This window comes from Gavia stellata, chromosome 18, assembly GCF_030936135.1.
Source record: "Gavia stellata isolate bGavSte3 chromosome 18, bGavSte3.hap2, whole genome shotgun sequence".
In the NCBI taxonomy this organism is placed as follows: domain Eukaryota; kingdom Metazoa; phylum Chordata; class Aves; order Gaviiformes; family Gaviidae; genus Gavia; species Gavia stellata.
This window is the reverse complement of record NC_082611.1, coordinates 4959233-4979647: the sequence shown is the minus strand read 5'-3', so window position 1 is coordinate 4979647 and position 20415 is coordinate 4959233. Positions and strand designations below refer to the sequence as shown.

Below are 20415 nucleotides of genomic sequence, written 5' to 3'. Positions count from 1 at the left end.
TTCTACCTGTCAGGGCTCAGCCTGGTATTGAAACACCTAATAACTGACTTGGTGAAGCACATGAAATATTCCTCTGCTGTAAGCAGGAAACCTGTTTTTCATAAAATCCATTTGATCATTGCAATCAACTGGAAGTATTACATCATTTAGGCAAGTTACTGTAACATTGATAGTTACTCCGCTATAGTTAACTGAGAAACAGAAAACAAATCTCCCCACTTATAACCATCTTTGTCTTTCATCAGGACTGATACAATAACAGTTCTCATGGGGTATTTATCTCCTTTGGAAAGTTCCCAGCAAGTCTTCCTGTATTAAGGGGAATATATTTCTGCATACTTATGGAAGTCTTCCTGAGTGATGCTTGTGTTTTACCGGGGTGTGAGTCCATTATGCTTGCACGGTGATTCAACAATAACTCCTGTGATGAGACACAGTTGTAAAATCTTTAAGAAAAGTGTATTTTTTTAGAAATGCTGGTCTAACATCCATTTTCTTCATTCTTTTTTCCTTCTTGCTCAGAGTGTGGGAGGATTTAGGGGGGGAAGTGAAACAGAAGTGTCCCCAAAATTAACTTCTACCTTTACTGTGTTTGGAAGCTCTTTCTTCTGACAAAGTCCCAGCTCTCTTGGGACAATACGGTGTCCTAGGCCTGCCAAGGAGATGTTGAAACAGTTAAAAGAATCAGCAAGGTCTAGGTAAAGTAAATATATTTACAGCTGAAACATTCGAAAGTCGAGTTGAGCAGTGATATGTCTGGCTTAAAGAGGAAACAGCCAAACCAGTGAAAACAAATCTGATGAATGCACAGCTACCAGGACCAGCAGACTCCTGGCCAAGTCGCATCCATTTCTGAGAGATGGCCAACAAAGCAATGGAAAGTGTTGGGTATGACGGAGGCAGCCCTTACAAGCACAGTAATTTTACGGATTTAAGACACAGAGGATCTAATTTTCTTCTAGAAGACTCATTACCATGATTTTGTTACACATTATTTATGGGCTGTTATGATAGTCCTGGCAGGTCATAATTGGCTGAAGCCGGAGAATTAGTCACATTTTTCACATTTGGAAGAATGATCTGTACAGTTACGCTAATGACTTCATTCCCGGAGATGCCACGTGCTGGGCAGGGACTGCCTGTCTTGGGGTATGGCTGGATTAACTCTTTCTGGTTCTCAGCACCATGTAAAGGCACTTGATTTTTGTCCATAAGATACCAAAATGACTTTACTTCAAAGCAGTGGTTTGGCATGCAAGTGACTTGCTGCTTTCATGATGGCTTCCCCGTCTTCCCCTTTCCTTGACTCTGGAGTTAGTTTTGCCTAGCACTTTTTTCTATGGGGAAAATGCTTTTTTTTAACTAGTCTGTCCATGCGTTGCACTCTCCCCATCAGAGCTGCTGCAGCATTACAGCAGTAAGACAAGCCCAGCTCTTCCACTGATGGTTTTTAACCCCTGGTAAGAAATGAGCAACCGTTTAAGCTGAGGAAGGGCCTTACTGGCAGCACTCCTAACTATGCCTTTCTGTGTACACAGCAAAACCCAAACAATTTTTCACAGATGATGAATCAGAAGGGAGCACTATAATTGTTTTATCTGCCTTTTGGGACAGCACAAGCTGCTTACTCTTGAATTAGAGCCTGGTGAATGTTGCTGTATCTTCCTGAAAAACGGACAGCTTTGATTTGGGGATTTCCAGTGATCAGGAATCCACTGCGCCGTTGGTTGACTGCTCCCAAACCCCTTAATTGTCACTGTTGTTAAAGAATGGACATGAATTCTCAATAAATTTGTACTATGTTGGATTGTAGCATTTGGGTCATGTTGCAGTTTTGTCCGCTAGACTAAAGAGAAAAGCATGTGGCCATGGGAGAAAATTTTTGCCCATGATTTGGAAAATATTGCCTTGGAGTGAAGGATGCTGCAAGAAAGTTAAGGGGTGACTTGATCTGGTTTGCAGCTCTCCTAAAAAACCTTTCCCATTTTCCTAGCATCCTTCTTTGTTTGTAGGTGTCAGGACCAGCACAACATACTGGGGTTAACTGGCATGTAAAATTCAGACCTGGGAGAACCTCCCACCTGCTTTTTGACATTCCCTGTTTATATGGTCAGGGATGACATAAGTCCTTTGGTCAAGGCATCACACTGATGGCAGGACCAGCCCGTAGCCCCAAGCCATAGACCGCTCTGGAGCAGTTCAAGAGCAAAGCAGCTCGCAGCAGGCTAACGTCCCCCATGGGCAACATGTAAACCCCAGCCGTGGCTCTGGGAGGCAAGGCTCAGCTACGAGCTGTGTCCAGGCTGTTTCTCCAGGAGCAGTGGCCCTCCTGCAGTGCTGTCACCACCTCCTGTGAGCTGCTCCTGCTGCTCGCTGCAATCCATCCTCTGTCGCTCCAGTGCGGAAAAGGGTTGGCCAGTGCTGAACTGAAGGCAACCTCTTAATCAAACTAAGAGGTGGGAGTTATAGTGTTTGTAAAATACTGTACAAATGGGAGGGTTTGATTGCATTAAATGAAGGATCAGATTCATTAAATTAAGTGGAAAGCAATGTACATGGATAATTTCAAGGGTTGAGGCTGAATATGGTTTTTAAATAGGAAGTGATCAGCCGCTATACACAACACCGAGCAGCTCTCAAACATTTTTAATGACAGTATTTGTACACACTTCAGTTAATTAACACATGGCACAAGAGAGGTTTGGTAACTAGGATGTAGTCTCACACCAGTTGTCTCAATTATAACATGTGAAACTTCAAGCATCGATACACCAAGAATGTCACCTGTCCCTGCCCAGCAAGGTCTGGCAATTTGAATTTCCATCACACCTTGTTTCTCTCGGATGCGACAGTAATTCCTTCTCTCCAGATGGAGAAACCCCCTTAGAAGTAAGTGGATGATCAGCTTCTCATTTGGATTTATTTCTTGTTTTCTGCAATCAAAATTAAGGGGACTGTGTATTGTCACTGCCCAGTGATCCACATTACATTTCTGACAGCTATGTTTATGGTAAATATGTAGTAATTGCTTCCAGAATTAACTAGAGCTGCTCTTTTGTGTCTGTACGTACAGGAGCGATTTCCTGCAATGTGTAATCCCTTTGTTAGCACAGCACTTGTTCAACGCTGGAGAATTGTTGCAGGCGCGGCTGGGTTTTATGCCTCTGCAGGTGCGGTGTTGGTCCGGGGGACTAACTTCAGAATAATCGGTTTCACTGGGCTTAGGAGTCCCTTTGAACTCAGCTTGAGAGGGATCTGCAACAATAAGAGGAAAAACGCCCTTGGAGATAGACAAATTAAATAAGTAGAGATTAAAGGATAGAAACTTGGTCACGGTTTGGACATAACTTGATCCATAGTGCCTGAAAGTGCACCTCCCCTGAAAGTGCAAAGCATCTGGTGTTAGCACCCGCGGCGCGAAGCTAGGCACCAGGCTTTTCCCGTGCGAGTTTCAAAACGTAATGTGCTCCTCACCTGAGTTTCTTTGCAGGTCTGGAAGGTGAAATGTTGCAACAGGATGGTGATGGCAACTTTCAGAGTCAGGAGAGCAAACCGCATCCCAATGCAGTTCCTGGGACCAGCTCCAAAGGGCAGGTACGTATACGGGTCTATGGTCTCTCTGTTTTCCTTACTGAACCTGGATAATGACATGGTTGGGGAAAAGAAATGAAGGCAGCAAAAAACCAAAAAGCTACATATCTGTATTACTTATCCAGGGATCTCTTGCTGGTGCCCTACGGAGACTTGTTTGTTTTTTCGCTGTGGTATCTCAGCGTACCCCAGCAATCGAGTGCTGTGTCAGAGCCCTTGTCCAGGACAGGGTGGGATCCCACTCCAGCCTTTGATTTTAATTCTGTCTGTCCAGACTAGCAGCAGTTGGAAGTAAGGTGAAAGTCTAGGCAACACATTCTCCCAAAGTGACTGATATTTCCTATATGTTGTATTTAGTGAGAGAGAAACCAGGAGTTGTCTTGGTTAGGAGCAGCCTATGGCTTCAGTCTTGCTGTGAATGAGAGGTAGATACCGATTATAAAAATAACCAACTAGGGAAAGTTATCACTTCCTTGAAAACAAGGAGGGAAGGCAACTCTGGAAGGATCAACTCCGGTATATTTGGCAGCAAAGCCTGTGTGAAGGAAACAGGTTCAGCAACGAAGATGGTACAGAAGGATGGCTATCAGTTACAAAAAAGTCACCAACTACCCACGCTGTCAACAAGCCTAAAAACTGCGTGCAAGATGTTGTGAGGCATCAATGTTATTCTCCCAATAAGATTATGTTGTTTGAAACCCTGCTTTAAGTGCAAAGCTCATTTTCTTCTTAAAATGACATTCCCATGAGCCTGCAATTTCTCATCGGTATTGTTTGTAAAAAGATAGGAAGAACACCATTAGGAAGCTAATCAGAGATTAATACTTAATTACTACATGAGGAAAAAGCAGAATGACATTTCTTCCCTTTCATTATGCTTTTTGTACCTTTCTGGTCTGAACTCTTCTGGGTTTGGCCAGTACTCGGGGTTGTGGTGCAGGGTGTAGGGTGGGATTATAACAACAGTTCCTTTGGGAATGGTTACTCCATTTATCTCTACATCTTTCTTGCAGACTCTCTCAATCCGTCCTCCGAGGGGAAAGAGCCGAAGGGTTTCATTCAGTGTCATGTCAAGATATTCCAATTGCATCATCGCTTCGTATGTGAGAGGAGCCTGTAGGACAACAGGAGCAAGGTGACCAGGTATGCTGGCATGAGCATTGGCTTGTCCTAGAATGACTGCTGAGACCAGAGTGTCCCCAACCCCTACTGCCCCAACTATGACTCAGACTCACTGAAGAACAAAATGCAAGGTAGAAATTGCATCACAGGTTTCATTTTCCATCCCTGAGTGATGAAAATGCCTACAAATCCACCTCTGCTTGTGCATGAGTGCAGGGTATGGCAAACGGGTTTGTGCAGTGGGGTGGCCTGGAAGGTTTCAGCTGCCAAAAGAAAATCGCTACAGGGCTGAGTTGTCTCAGTGTGTGTCTCTTAGAGCTCTTGGAAGATCCCAGGGGGAGGGTGTTCAGGAACTAAAGATTTCTCATTGTCTTGACTGAACAAGGAGGACAGCAGGGTCAGAGGGTCTTCATCACTCAACGTCCCCTTACCTTGTTGGGTAAAACTGTGTCGATTTCCTCCAGCAGTTTTTGCTGCACATCAGGATGCACGGCCAGTTCATACGCCAGGTAACAAAGTGTGTTGCTGGTGGGCTCGTACCCAGCAAATAAAAAGATGAATGCTTGCGACAGGATCTCTGTGTCGGTCAGGGCTGTGAGGAAAGAGGATGTGGGGAGGTGAGCACAAAACCAGTGTTGGCTGATGGTCTCAGCAAGGAACAGGTAGCAACGGGTGGGGTTGAGGCAGGTTTGTTGTGGTTGTTTTCTGAGAACACATTTTTAGCTACTCTGCTATCTGTCTGGAAAAAACCATTTGACAGAGGAACCAGATGATTTCCTGGGTATAAATGATTGACACAGCAGTCCTACTCCCTGGCAAAGGACCTTGGCAATTCCCCTTAGCCCCGGTGCTGGCAACAAGGGACAGAGACTTCTGCCTGGAGCTGCTCAGTGGAGATGGTGGTGACCCATTAAGCCTTTCTCTGGGAAGCAGGTCCCCATATTCTCCTTGCTCCCACAGCCCCTGTGCCCATGATGAGTATTTGGATGTTGTTACTTTTATATGGAGCTGCTCAGTGGAGATGGTGGTGACCCATTAAGCCTTTCTCTGGGAAGCAGGTCCCCATAGTCTCCTTCTCCCACAGCCCCTGTGCCCACGATGAGTATTTGGATGTTGTTACTTTTATATGAGTGATTTGCTTCATTGCTCCCGTGACTGGTTGAGTTCTGGGATTCGATCATCAGCTGCAGAAAATCTACTCTGCCCTGAGAAGAAAAGCAGGAGAGTTTCTTTGGTGACAGGTCCCTCAGGGAGGGCTTAGATAAGCAAATTTCATAGCCTAAGCACAATTTTTAAACTGAAAGCATCCCCAAAATGCAGTTTACTTCCTTCTTGTAAAACAAAACACTGGCATTTTATTTTGGAAACCTATCTGTCCTTTTTGTGAAGCCATTGGCTGGGAAAGCAGTGTCCCAAATAAATTTTGAGAAAGGGATTCAAACTCTAAGAGGGATAATTTTTCCCAGGAAGCCCATTCAATTTTTGAAAAGTGAGAGGGGAAGGCACAACCCTGAAAGGTGGGATTGTTGCTCTTGTGCTGCTTACTCTGCTCTCTTATCCTCTGCCTAATCTTCTTCAGGGAGTCTCTTACTTTGAGTTATTACAAGCTGCGCAAGCCCAAGCTTAATGCAATTCTACCAAGCCTTTATCTGGATTTAGCTTCAGATCATGGATGTACAAAGTCCACTTGCTTCTCTGCCAGGACTGGTCAGGTGAGGCTTTTCTGACAGCATTAAAATCAAGTGTTTACCCTTAAATAGATTCAGGGGTTTGCTGAGTCATTGTACTTTGGCTTCATCTTTGATATCATCGCCCTAATTGTATTTCACTGAAGTGTATTTTCTGCTACAACTGCTAGCAAATTCACACTTGCTTACTTTGTGAGTCTCCTTTTCACGATCCTGCTTAATTTTGGAGATGGATCTCATGAAGAAATCTACAGCATCACTGGGGAATAAGCTTACATTCATCTTGACCAAAAGAGGAATAATGAATGGGAATATAACTGAAAAACAAATGGAGAATGAAATCACACACTGGAAACAAACTCCACCTCATATAAGATAGCTATGGATGTTAATGAGGAAGTAATGATGCTACTGAGAAATTATTTCCTTTCTTGATTTCTTTACCTGGGAAAAGCCTGCACTTTGCCTTTTTTCCTCTTCCTCCTTCCCTTGGGATAGGTTGTCATGTTGCAACCCTGTCCCAAGTTTCTGTCAAATGGGCACAACTGAGCAGGGTATAACCATTGCTTTGAGAGGTAACCAAAGCATGTGCCACTTTCTTTCTCTAAGGCACCGTTTTCTAAGGAGAGCTTACTTCTGTACATTGTACAGCACTACAACAGGAATGTGGTTCAAAAGAGAAATATTGCAAATTCTGAATTCTTTTTTCAGGCTGAGCTATTCACTGCCATAATGTGCTCATACAAACATTTCCAAGGTTCCCTTCAGAGCATTTCCTTCATCATAGAGAGTGGATCTTGAGCTTGTCTATAGATTCATAAAATCTACAGCACCAGAACCTCCTCCATGCACAGATCACAACTTTCCTCATGTTCTTGCAAGGTATCTAACCTTGATTTAAGGTTGCAAGTGATTTAAGGTCCATCACCATCACTCCTAAGCTATTGCACTGCTAGGAAATTGCATTTAATTACAGTCCCCACTCAGCACTCTCTTCCAGAAAATGCATTTCAGATAGCACCACTCTCCTCAAGCCTCACAGCTTAACTTGCTTTTCAACCCTCAAATCGTTTTCCAGCACTTATTTGGATATTGGCTGGGGTGTTCATATGTTTCTTGAATTGTGGATGCCAAAGGTGGAGGAAGTTTTTACCCATCTCCTTCCCAGAGTTTTAGCATGAAGCTAAAAAGGAGGCAATGATGAGACAAGAGCCATGAGGACTTCCATCCTAGCTAGTGAAGTTATCTAAGCAATAGTTGATTGGTTAATGTATAGGATGCCCCAGTCTCTGATATGCTTGCTAAAGTCACGCTTCAGTAGTACTCTGACACCTGAATGAAGTTTTCAACAATGTTATTTACATGACACGATGAAGAGTGGGTCAAAAAAGTCAAACTTGACCAGCTTCTGCATCTCTCTGACAAAGGGGTCTTTGGGGTTGTTCATGGAGTCGATGTTCACACCAAATGAAGTGCTGGTGACGACATCCATGCTGTAGCTTCCAAAAATGCTGAAGAAAGATGGAAAAGATAGACTGTGGTGAAACATTTGGACCAGGTGGATGTATTTTCCTAATGCCTATGTGACATTCAAATATAAAGTCTCATAAGACCTCCTGCCCTGGTTTTGAAAAGTATATTGGCTACATGGTAACTGAAAAGCACTTATAATGAAAGGGAGAGATTTTTAGAAAGCTTTGGTTTCAAGCCTGCATGGGTTCTGAAATTGGACAGCTTTTCTGAGGATTTTAAAACAGCAGGTAGCTACATGAATGGGTTAGTGCAAGGACGGTACATGGTTCTCAAGCATGTTGGCTTCTTGTGGAGGGGTGGTTACACACCTTGCTTCCAACGTGCCATGAAAATGGTCTTGTTCAACCCAAAACAGCCCTATAATATTACAAACTGTCCAAGCCCTCTCCTTATGGGGTTTTTGATAGGGGAGAGCTTTGCTGATGTGTGACTACTGGTGTGCAGTTGCCCCTTCTGCATCTGTGCTTTGAAATTGGGAGTGGAGTACACAGGTTTTGTTCCAGAGCCCATATGGAGGGCATAGATGAGGATGACACACCTGGGGCCACACTACAGCCTCTCTCCCTGCTCTCCCCAACAATGGGGCAAGGGATGGACGAGCATCCCACAGTGCTGGGGGCAGGGCAGAGAGGCCAGCAACCCTGGTGTCGTATAGTATGAGAAGGCTGTGCACAGAGATCCTGAGTATATGCAGGGAAAACTGGGTTTTCCTGGTGGATTTGGGGTTATTTTGGATCTGTGGGTTCACAAAGCTGTGCTGGAGCATTTTTTCTCCTCATCTAATTCCCTTTGGAAGACTTCTGTCTGGGTCCTCAACCTCTAGGAAGTTTCACTAACACTCCAGCTTAAATTTTCCCTTTCAAATTTCCAGCCAGGCTTTCAGTTAGCCCTGTTCCTCGTTTCAGAGATCTGGTTTACCCAGCGAGTGATCTGCGTTGCCAGTAACGAATGAACCACAGCACTTGCTAACAAGGTTTGCTGCTTAGCCTGCTGCTCCTAGCAGCTACTTACTCCTTTACAGATAGAGTGTTGTCCTTTTCCACTCGCTTTTGAACATTTTTCATCAAAACTTCCCCGTAGTGCTTCATTATAGGGAACATCTGTAACACAAACCAGAGATGGTCACTTAAGTATAGTACATTTTACTCCTTTAAGACAGGCTTATGAAGACTACAGGGAGTTTCATGAATATTTACAAATAAGATCTGTCTGCTAAGATTTTATTTTAAGCCTTTTTGTTTTAAATTAGGCATAAATTAAACAGGCCAGCTTAGTTGCCAGGCTCTGACTAAAGAAATCAGACCCCTGTGACAATCTCAGCCTGAAAACACTGTCTACTGACTTTCTGATTTAGTTTGTACCTGCTCCTCTGTATTTTACCTCCTTTAGTTTCCCACTGGTGAAGGTTGGAGAGAGCACGGTACGAATCCTTTTCCACTGTTCATCTTCAGCTAATGAGACAGCGTTCTTCAGCACCCCTGCTAGATCTATACGCTAGAGGGGGGAAAAGGCAAGGTGTTAACACCAGCAAAGATAGTGGCTTCCTTGCAAGGATGGGAATGTAGCATGCAAATCCCTGCCCAGGCTATTTCAGGGGCATTACTATTGGCAGCAGGCTGAGGCCTTACAAACAGCCTCTCTCAAGACACGCATACATAGATAATCCCCTTTCCTGCAGTAAACCAGCTGTGAGATGCTGTTTCCATATCCAGAACAAGTAACCCAAGGAGCTGAACACCCATATGTATGTGTGTACCTACACCTAACCCTGCCACCCAGAGCCTGCATCCCAGCTGGTGGCACATGTGCTAGCTGGACCCTTATAGATTCCTGTATGCTTACACAGATTCAAATTCATCCCTATACACATATAGGTGTGAGAGCAGAATTTGTCTGATGTGCAGGCAAACAGCTTCCTCTGCCAACCTGGGTATGGAGTCCCCAGGCTGTAAGGCAGGGGAACAGTGACATACAGTGGCCATTTACAGTAATCCCTATAGTGCAGTCACTTGTCCCCTATGGGAAACCCTGCTACTTGGCTGGCATGCTTGTCTCCTCCTGTACTTTGTTTTTTGGACTCTGTGGTACATACATCACAATGCTTCTGCTCTTACCCTCCGGTTGGTAAAGGTGGAGTAACACTCTTTAACCAGCACAGATTTAATGATCTGGGGGTCCATGACAGCCACCACAGGTTGCCTGCCATCGTAAATCCTGGGGGGGGGGGAGAGGAGGAGACAGATAAACAACCCCAGGTAGTTGAAGTGCCCATGAAAAAAAATGTGTTAAACAAATGCTCCACCATCACCAGCCTTGCTGTTCTGCAGGTGCCGAAGTACAGAAACGTAGAAATTAGAGACAGAAAAGGAGTTCCAGGCCTTCTCCCATCTGGTTTTGTAAATGATAAAGGGGGCTAAACACCTTCTAAATTCACTGGGAAATGAGCAGGGCTCAGTCCCTCAAAGGACCAGATACGAAATGAAGCAAGTGTCTTCACTTTCTCCCCTGACTCCCTGTGTTTTTCCAGGCACTTAAACACATTACAGTATTAGAAGGAAACTTGTTCGACCCCCTTCAGGCTCTTGAATTGGGTGTCTGGAGACGGGCTGACAGCACTGCAATATCCTTGGAGACGCAACTTGATCCTTGTTTTTGTCTTTTTAAGCTGCCAGTTCTAAATGCTTCCCTGGAACAGATGTAGATTAAGCAGATTTATGCACTTCCCCATTTATGTAAAGATATCTTCTCCAGGCTCTGTTTTTTGAAGTTGCTATAAGAACTCAATGGATGCATCATAGAGAATATGTGCAAGTGTGTAGCCCAAGTTATAACAGCAGCGATAAAAGCCATAGGAGATGTCCAGAGCAGAGCAACAATAGCTGCACTAGCTCCCACAGCAGCAGCTAAGGACCAGCAGCCCAAGAAAGTCGGCAGACTTTGGATCTGCTTCTTCTCTTAGTGTTGGGAGTCACTCACATTCCTCTGCTGTTGGTAAACCACAGGAACGTGACCTCCCAGTTCCAGATTCTTCCTTAAGTAAACAGTAGTTTTGCTGCTGATTTTGTTAGGAGCAGGTGAGGACCTTTTATTATCAGCTTTAAAACAGTTTTCATAGTATAGGTCAAAGCAATGTCCATATAGCGTGACAGCGGCACAGCCGTGCAATCATCAGGCTTTAGTGTAAGCCACCATGAGCACCCTATCGTTGCTGTGCTCATCGTGCTGGGACTGTCAGGGCTGCAGGCAGAGAAAAGGGACCTTTCCAATGACTTTTTTTCTCCCCTTTGTGTTCTGGTTTTACCTTAAGAGATCAGTGGTTTATACTCACCCCCAGACTTTCCCATATTTCTGGAAACATTCATTGTCAAACTCCAAGAAACCCTGTGAAAAGCAATTCAAAAGTCAACTCGGAGCGGATGCAGCAGAGGGGACGAGGTTGGAGATGGTGGGTCAGGAGGGATATCTGTAAACTGATGTTCAGAGCTGCCTTCCAAGTACTCTTCCCCTCTAAAAATATCATGAAGGACAGCATAAATGTAGATCATGCTTGTGAATGAGCTGTTGGCCGGGAACCTGGCAAAGGGCAGCTGTAAATCAGCCACCCATGAGTGCTCATTTGGAGATGCTGTAAAGGCAGAGCCCGGAGGTCTGCGTTACTGAGCCCTTATCCCACACTGGCCTTTGCACAACCTGTGCGTTAGCGCGAAGCTTGGCATTTGGAGATAACTTATCATCGCCATGTATCTGTTTAGCTACAGCTGTATGAGCAAAGGCAGATATTTCTGGAGACAGGAAGGTTTCAGTCACTTACTTTGCGATATTCCAGGCACGTCCCAAAGAAAGGCAGAGGTCTTGGCCCGGGAATACTCAACTTCTGGAACAAACCAAATGGCCAGATCCCATAACTGTGGGACAGAAAAGACAGCTGAGTGCTACCTCACCGTGGCATTGGGGCTGCAAGCTCTCCTAAACCTGGAGACTGCAGCAACATCCCTTTGGCTCTAAGTAGAGGAGGTTGATCCAGGAGCTGGAAAAAAAGTGGCCCAAAAGAAAATTGCCCTGTAAAAACTACTTAATAAACATGGTAAAGCACACTGCTGCCCCAGAGAGTTTCAGACAGATCACTTGATGTAAAAGCAACTGTCTCCTAAAGGCATAGGTGCTCTGGTGGAAACAGGACCCTAAAGCCTTTAGCAAAAGTTAAAAGAGAAGCTCATTGCCAACCAAAGAAGAGGCAGAAAAAGGAGCTGGAAGAAGGAACACCAAGCTTACATGTTTCTACTGAAGAAAAATCAAAGCAGTGCCAGAAGTGATATCCCAAGCAGGGCTTTTGTCAAACTGCACTTTAATTTCATTTATTGTTTTTCCTCCCCTTAGCCTGGCATTAGCTCAGTGGTGCGTCAGGAATTCTTGTCTTGATGGTTTTCTTTTTAGATTTTATTGACAGCTTTGCAGGTTTCTTTCCTCTGAAGCACCCTTTTTGGCAGCTGTAAAGTTATTACTTCTACCTCGGGGCCTTCTGCTTCTCAACAAGGGCCTGGGCTGCAGCCCTTTGAAGTTTGTCTTGGGCTGTGTTGAAAAAGCTCCTCAAAATATTTGTTTTTAGTTAGTAGTGCAGCTTCCCAAGTGAGCGGTTCATTGCAGAAGGGATGTAAAACTGCAAAGGTTTGGCAGAGGGATGTTATCAGAGATCCTCTTTGGGCCATGTGGCAGCAGCCGTTCAGCCAGCATCTTGGGGATGCTTTCCTGAAAAGCCAGGGTCTAGGCTGAGACTTAGGGAAGTTTTCCTTGCAATTAGTAATACTCTTCTACATCTGGAGGACCCTAGATGAGATCAGTCCCCCCAGCACATGTTCTGCCAGAGCACAAAAGCGGACCCCATCTTACGGTCCAACCAGAGCAGGCAAAAACCAGGGAACCGGGTGTTTGCAGGTGCAGAAAGGTTTCACAGAGCTCAGTTTGTCAATGTTTAAGCTTTTCTGTCAAAGGTTAATTCAGTACTAGGTATAAAATGTTTGTGGATTCTCATTTGTATTGTTCATGGGCAGCCGGGGCTGCGGGAGGACCAGGAAATGCCAGGCTGGGCTGGTTACAAAGCCCAGAAACACTATAGGAACATAGGCTGGGCTTAATCCATTTGAAACACAGCCAGGAAAAGGCAGTCTAATGCTCTTACGTCTAAAACGTGACAGGGTTTTCTGTAGGCTGAGAAGGACCATTCAGTGTAAAGCTGGAGAATAATCATTACTTCTTCTTACCATGGATGTGAACCAGAAAAGCCTGATATTCCTTCATGTGTGAACTGGAACAGCATCGCCCCAGATGGACAAGAAGTATCTGAGCAACCTCCCTGGGCTAATGGGCAGTGAAATTTCTGTTTTAGCTCAGGTATCAGAGCACAAAGATCTGGGCTTTGTCCCTTTTGCCACAACAAAATTGTAAGTGGCTGCAGAAGGTGGGAATCTGGTAACCAGCAATCTTAGATGGCCACAGAGTTATTGAAATATGAGGGTTTGGGTCAATAATGAGGGTGGGTTTTTTTGTTTTGGTTTGTGGTTTGGGTTTTTTTTAAGCGTCTCCCCCAAACAAGCTTTTGAGTGATCCAAAACACAGGAAAGGGTTTGAAAAACAGGGCTAAAAGTTTCAGAGCTTACTGAACTGCTGCAGTTGGAGTATTGCCAGGGCAGACAAATGGATTGTGTTTGTGTGCACCACATTAATCATTAAGGTTTATGGGTAGCAACATGATGTCTCTGCCTAAGGGTTTTTCAACGCTACAAAGATTGTCAGTCCAGCCTTGTTGGCAGTGGCTGCCAGTAGAGACACTGTATGTCCCAGCAGAAGGGGATTTTCAGCCAGCCCTGCTACACAGCAGCGCCCAACAGCATCAGCAAAGCAGAATCACTAAGGTTGGAAAAGACCTGTAAGATCATCAAGTCCAACCATCACCCCAACCCCCCCATGCCCACTAAACCATGTCCCACAGTGCCACGTCCACACGTTCCTTGAACACCGCCAGTGATGGTGACCCCACCACCTCCCTGGGCAGCCTGATCCAATGTTTCACTGCTCTCTCAGGAAAGAAATTTTTCCTAATATCCAGCCTGAACCCCCCCTGGCACAACCTGAGGCCATTTTGTCTTGTCCTGTCACTCGTCACTTGGGAGAAGAGACCAACACCCACCTCACCACAACCCCCTTTCAGGCAGTTGTAGAGAGCGATAAGGTCTCCCCTCAGCCTCCTCTTCTCCAGACTGAACAACCCCAGCTCTCTCAGCCGCTCCTCATCAGACTTGTGCTCCAGACCCCTCACCAGCTCCGTCGCCCTTCTCTGGACACGCTCCAGCACCTCAATGTCCTTCTTGTAGTGAGGGGCCCAAAACTGAAGACAGCATTCGAGGTGCGGCCTCACCAGTGCCGAGTACAGGGGCACGATCCCCTCTCTGCTCCTGCTGCCACACCATTTCTGATACAGTCCAGGATGCCGTTAAAAGCATTTCCTCACTAGCACGGCTCCCCCGAAGCAGTGGGGTACACTTCTGCCTGATGGAGACTTTGAAAAGCCAGGAGCAGAGAGCTGACCGTGCTCCAGGCTTCATTTCTTCCCCCAGCAAAGGTGGGCTGTGGGTCGGGCGTGGGATGCTGGCCCCGCAGGCGTGTGGCAAATCTGACTTCTGCAAAGTATCCCTGCTGGTCCAGGTGCCCGTGCGTGGAGCATCTTACCTGGGCGCTACAGAAGGAGTCAGGAGGACTAAGAACTGATCCTACGAATGCTCTTTTTCTGGTGCCTTTCTGCTGCTCTCCACCTTTGCAGGTCACGCAGTAGGGTCATCTACTGCCTGCTCCACTCCGTAGGGCAACCTCAGACAGGGCGGCACAGCCTTCCTTATACTGTATTTCTGTGGAAAACAGCCTAACGGATCACGATCCTCACTGAAGCCAGCACCCTGCTGGTGACGAATGCCTGGCACCATCATTATTCAATTATTGCTTTGGTGCTTAGCAGCAAGATTGTAACAGTGCACGGGAACGTTCTAAACCTTGGAGCAAGATCACGCGTCTGTACAGTCTTTAGACTCCTCTGCTGCGTCCCAGAGCCTCGTTGGAGGCTGGAAATCTGGAAATCACACCTACCTGTTTGCTCTTCAGCAAACTAGCTGCATGAAAATAAACGATGGCAAGAACAGGAAAATGGCATGGGCAAAGAACCAATAAAGAATATTTTACTCACGCTATCAGGAGGGCTACGAAAATAAGCAAAAGGGCCCATGTTTCCATAGAGAAGGAGGGAAGAAGGTTCATTTTGGCTCTTCTCTGGTTGACTTTGAGTTCTGTCTTGATGTGTTTGTCCCAGGCCTGTGGGAAATAGGAGCGTTTCACAGTGTGCAATCTTTTGTCTCCAATCATACGATTTAGGGGCTGTCCTTCTGTCGTGAAGGAGGAGGAGTGGAAGGCAAAGGTAGCAAAGTATGCTAATCTGAAAAACACGATTCATGTGACAGACAAATGCCTGCCTGAACGGTCTAAGGTTCAAATTATTTAATACGTACGTTGCCAGGCATTTCTGCTAGTTTCTCTGTTGTAATAGTAAGTAATAACTGACTTCTTTTTGAGTGATGCTCCTGGGCTCCTACACCAAAATAAATAAAACCAAGTTACAATGAAAAGGTAAATCCCAAAGCAGGTGTCAGATTTGGTTTACAAAAGTGAAAGAGAAGTGAAAAGGTTATTCATATATAGTATGACAAGATCTTTTCTGGCAGCTGAATTAACTTTGGCAGAATATAAGATTTTGTTTAAAATATCTTTCTTTCTGCCTTGTGAAGAGCAAGCACTGCCTGCTTCTGCCTGTGGTGGGTCAGAAGCAGCTTCTAACAAAGGCAGGAATTTGCCCCCATAAAGGCTTTAGAAGTCCACCTTGTTTGCTGGCCTGTGGCTGGGCATTTTGTAAGATAAATACTGTTGTTCCACAACTGTAAGCAGTTCAAGTACCATCATTTCCAAAACACCAGCTCATGGCTCATGGATAAAAACAGCACCCACCCTTCTGCAGCAGCTGGCAAAAAGACGCAAGCAAAGGGGAAACACAAATTTTGTTGTGGTTCTCCTGTAAAGAGGTGCAGAAAAGTGATAGCATCCTGGAGGTATGGACGTGCTAAGAGAAGGTTAAGATGGTGAGAAAGCTGAGCTATTTGGATGGTGTTTGTTAGTGGCCGTAATGTTAGGGCAGGAGGCTACATGGTTTGCACAGATGTGTACTACAGCATCTTCAGGGCTACATACAGAACTCTAAATTGAACAGTTCTCTTCTTATTGGCAGAGCTGCTGTCTTCAAAAGGGAGTTTACTGACTGCACTGGGTGCAAATAACTGGGTGTTATAAACATTTGGCACATCAAATGCCTCATGTGTCCAAGGATGTTGCTGTGATTGATGCTCGGTTGACTGATAAGTGGATCTCAGTCCACGTGGTGATAGGAGAGACATTCTGAGAGTCATCATCTGACTTATCTCAGCAGCATTTGTATCTCATTTCACCTTTGCCTGGCCTTTGCTCTGACCTTCAGAGACAACTCAGTTGCAGATTATTTTGTAATAAACACAGTCTACTTTAGTTTGACATGAACAGGCAAGTTCATGACGTAGTTATAGAAGCCTGTGTCAGGTCCTACCTTGCTTGATTCAGAGATATTGAAAAAGCATGGGATTAAATAGGTGCTTTCCCATTCGGGAGCTTGTCACAGCAATGCTTGTTTTTCCAGGGTTCCCCTTTGCACATTTTGACATAGCCTTGAAATCTGAATTTACTGGGCACCGAATGTTCCTGACTCACTGTGCTGGGAAACAGGTTAATACAGTTTACTCATGAAATAGGATTGCTGTAGGGTTCTCCATCCTCAGTAAAAATAAGCCTCAATCCTTCTCCTGTCGGGTCATTTTTAAGGGTAAGAACAGTCTCTGGAAAAACTTGTGAAAAACCAGATAGGTGCCAAGTCTTGTTGCTGGTTTTGCATTGCGGTCTTACGACCTCCACCAGATGGACTGAGCCTATTGACTTCAAACAAACAAACAAAAAAACCACCACCCCTTGAGAAAGCTGATAGATAAACAAAAAAAACCACCTCATGCGATTAATCCATGCCAGAGGAAAGTCAATGACCCAGGAACGTCAATGACCCAGGAACGAATGACCGATTTTCACATCACATCTAAGTCCAGCTCAGAGCTGGCTTTATGCCCTAACTTGCCCTGTGTTAAAACTGTAAACCTCCAACTCCAGGCTGTGGTGCCCCTAAACTGCTACGGGGTATGGCAAGCCAGCTGGGAGGCCATGTTTGAGAGGTGGCTTGGGCATCTTCAGAGGGGAGCCCGGGGAAGACTTCTCTTCCTGCCCTCCATCTCTGGGAGGGAGGAGAAACATCAGCTGTTTGGAATCATCTTCAGCCAAGGCTGAACAGCACCTCACAGAAATGGTGGGAAGGAGGAGAACCGCATGGTCAAGCCCCAGTCTATCCTCTCCCTTCCCAGCTGAAGTCTCTGCCCACCTGGATGCAGCTGCACCGAACCATCACCATTGTCCCTTCACCCTATCCAAGTATTTTAGACGTGTCTTACTCCTTGCCGCCTTCAGCTTTTAGGCCCTTTCTCTGTTTCTCCTGGACATTTTGAAGTGCACTGCATCCCATCATGGGTTTTGGTGAGCACACCACCCCGGGGCATCTGGAGCAGAGGCACACTGCTCAGGGGCATGAGAAGGTGCAAGCCCATGTGGAGGTGCAGTTAAACCTGTGGGAACACCCTGCTAGTTACACAGCTAGTCTCGTTCATGGCTGACAATGTCACACACGACGTGCAGGGCATAGTGGATATGCAACGTTCACCCTCGTCATTTAGGCTGCTGCACCATATGGTAACTCCCGTGTTGCCACTGTGCTTCCAGGACAGCCACAGGCTGAGGGCGAGAGGTTTAAAAAGCCGAAGTTTGCAGCAAGTTCAGAAGAGAACTGAGCTGCTTTTCCATTTCTAATGCCACTAAGTAGCTCAGATTAATGGATTAATGGCTTTCAGGAAAGCAAAATAACACCGCGTTGTTATTTGCAGTGTAATGAAAGGACTGCTCCTAATCCAGGTTGTGAACAAGGTGTGATGAGCAGGAGGGATTTCTTATACAATAATGACTGGGGGCTGGGCAGTGAAATGGAAGAACATGTATTTCTTCTACAAGCTGTGAAACTAAATGATGTAGGGTAAGAAAAACAGTGCAGAATAGCAATTATGACTGGGGCACAGGTGTGGAGAAGAAAGAGCAGTTCAGACGAGAAAGAGCTATTGGCAAAAAAAAAAAGCCACAGTGGGTAACATTTTGTGTTCATGATGAAAAGGACTGCACGGGCATAAGGAGGGCCGGGCTGGATAAGCCTGAGTCTTTAGGTCTAACTCACTTTTGAGTACGATCATGAAAGAGGTTCTCCTGAGATACTTTGGGGAATTTGTTTTATGTTCCCAGGGCTGGACTGGTTGCGGTAGAGACTCTGCAGTGCTACTTGAGATATAAATATTGCTGGGGAGTTGTATCATTATGGAGTACTTTAAACTCTCTAGATACAGATCATAAAAAATGCTACTAATCATGCAGCATTCAGATAATTTCTGTATGGGAGGTGGCAGATTTCTGCACTGGAGAAATACCACACTGGCAAGCAGTGGAACTGGTTTAGCTTCTGTGCTGATGAGTAATTTAAGATATTCTAGAAGAACAGTTAGGAGCAAAATTACCTTGGGCCAAACAAAATGCATTCCGTTAGTTTAACATAAGTAGAAGTATAAAAAAAATAAGCTTATAATTAAGGCTCTCTTTTTCAAGAGGAAAAATCAATGAAACAAACCATTGGAAGACCTCAGGGTCTTTAAGGTAGACTCTGCCTAGCTTCCTTTTCAAGTCAACAGTGCTGGTACTAGCAGCCAGTTGTACACCAAGGGACTTGCAGGAATGGACTTTACACCCAACTGGCTGAACAGCTACGTTAAAAAGGATGCTCAGACTAAACCAACCAGGTAGGAGGTGGAGAAAAAAAAAAAAAAACAAACAATGATTTTGTAGTTCAAGGTATACTAGCATATGTTCTGCCCATAAGATCTTCTGGGATGGGAGCTTGTTTCTGTGTCCGACTTGGAGCAGCCCAGTGTTTGAACATACCAGCTCACTGGGGTCCAATTAGGGGGGGTCCAGCATATCGGTGGCACTTCTCGCCCCCCTGGAGACATGTCCCTGAAAACCTTTGTTTGTTTAGTCTAGCTAAAGGATAGCTGGGCTGGAAGGTGGTTGCTATGAGATAAATGCCAGGTAAAAGAGCTATTTAATCAAATTATGATGTTGGCACAGGGACAAATGGGTATAACCCAGCCACAAATAAATGCTAGGCTGGAAATGAGCACAGTCCTGGCCTGGAAAGCTCAGGAGTCTTCCCATCATGGGGTTAAAAGAAAGAAAAAAAGCTCCGATAATGGAAAATGGGGCTAGATAAGGCAGCTGCTGGTGGGAGGAGGGAGCAATACATTAAATTTCTTACTAATGCTCTTCTGCCAGAGTGATGTGGGGAGTTCACTTTCTGCATAGGCAGAAGATGTAGGGGGGCAACTATTTATTCTCCCTGGTACACAGTGGTTTAGTTACCCACAGGAAAATACTTCATAATGAAGGCTACATTTTGTTGTCAGTGGTTAAAATATTGATACGCTGCTGCTGGATAAAAAAATCAATGTATTTGGAGGGCTCTCTAATGATACTTTATGTAGTTCTGTGTATAGATGACTGATACACTCCTGCACATAGATTTCCTTGGGATTTAAAAAGCTCACAAAAAACCTCAACAAAAAAGTAATTCATTCCCCTGGATGTTTTGTTCCATATACTGAGCTTTGGAACTACACAGAAAGTAGGACATTTTTCTGATGTTTTTTCAGTTAAGGTAATATCCCTGACACATACCAATCTTCCTTCATAATCTTTACAGTATATCATTATATTCCTTTTCATTCTAAGAAATGACAGCTACAAAAACTCTATGGTATCTGGATAGCTAATTAACTCTGCACACTGCATTCTTCTGCCCAATCCAATACAAAAGTATGTTTGAGGTTCTCTCACTTTAACCTTATAAAGTTAGTTAAGAAAAAAGAAAGTATCCTGCTAGCTCTGCACATGATTTCTTACCTGCGATGCAATGAAAGATGGGGTTACATCCCACAAGGGAGCAGCAACAACAATCCCGGACAAACGCAAACTAGAAGAAATGTATTTCCAATACCAGGTGTAAGACCATGTTCTTTTCTGGATATTATAGGATACCTTGATGGGGCAGCTGTGTGCAAGTGCTGCTTTGTTCTGCCATAATTTGGGCAAAGTTATTTCAAGAAGTGTCTGCGCACGTCATTGCCCAAGCAGACTTCTGCAGTGGTATGTCACAGCCCGGTGAAGTCAG

At 45.0% G+C, this 20415-nt stretch overlaps 1 protein-coding gene across 1 annotated transcript; it reads right to left on the bottom strand.

The window, feature by feature from the left end:
* Positions 1 to 3156: 3156 nt before the first annotated feature.
* Positions 3157 to 15236, bottom strand: LOC104254938 (cytochrome P450 3A9). The gene is made up of 13 exons (XM_009808838.2): positions 15166 to 15236; positions 11746 to 11839; positions 11263 to 11315; positions 10049 to 10148; positions 9315 to 9428; positions 8946 to 9034; positions 7764 to 7912; positions 6591 to 6718; positions 5834 to 5918; positions 5145 to 5305; positions 4479 to 4705; positions 3475 to 3637; positions 3157 to 3255 (listed from the first exon to the last, which is right to left on the bottom strand). Exons 1-13 carry the CDS (start codon positions 15234 to 15236, stop codon positions 3157 to 3159), a joined length of 1533 nt encoding a protein of 510 aa, XP_009807140.2.
* Positions 15237 to 20415: the final 5179 nt, after the last annotated feature.

Bases quoted from the DNA above. Each gene is read 5' to 3' on its own strand.
- LOC104254938 (XM_009808838.2), bottom strand. From the start codon at position 15,236: ATGAACCTTCTTCCCTCCTTCTCTATGGAAACATGGGCCCTTTTGCTT. The intron at 11,316-11,745 runs GTAAGTGACTGA...TGCTTTTCACAG, and splicing joins CGTGCCTGGAATATCGCAAA to GGTTTCTTGGAGTTTGACAA. The intron at 5,919-6,590 runs GTAAGCAAGTGT...TTTTCTTCTCAG, and splicing joins GTGAAAAGGAGACTCACAAA to GGCAGAGTAGATTTTCTGCA.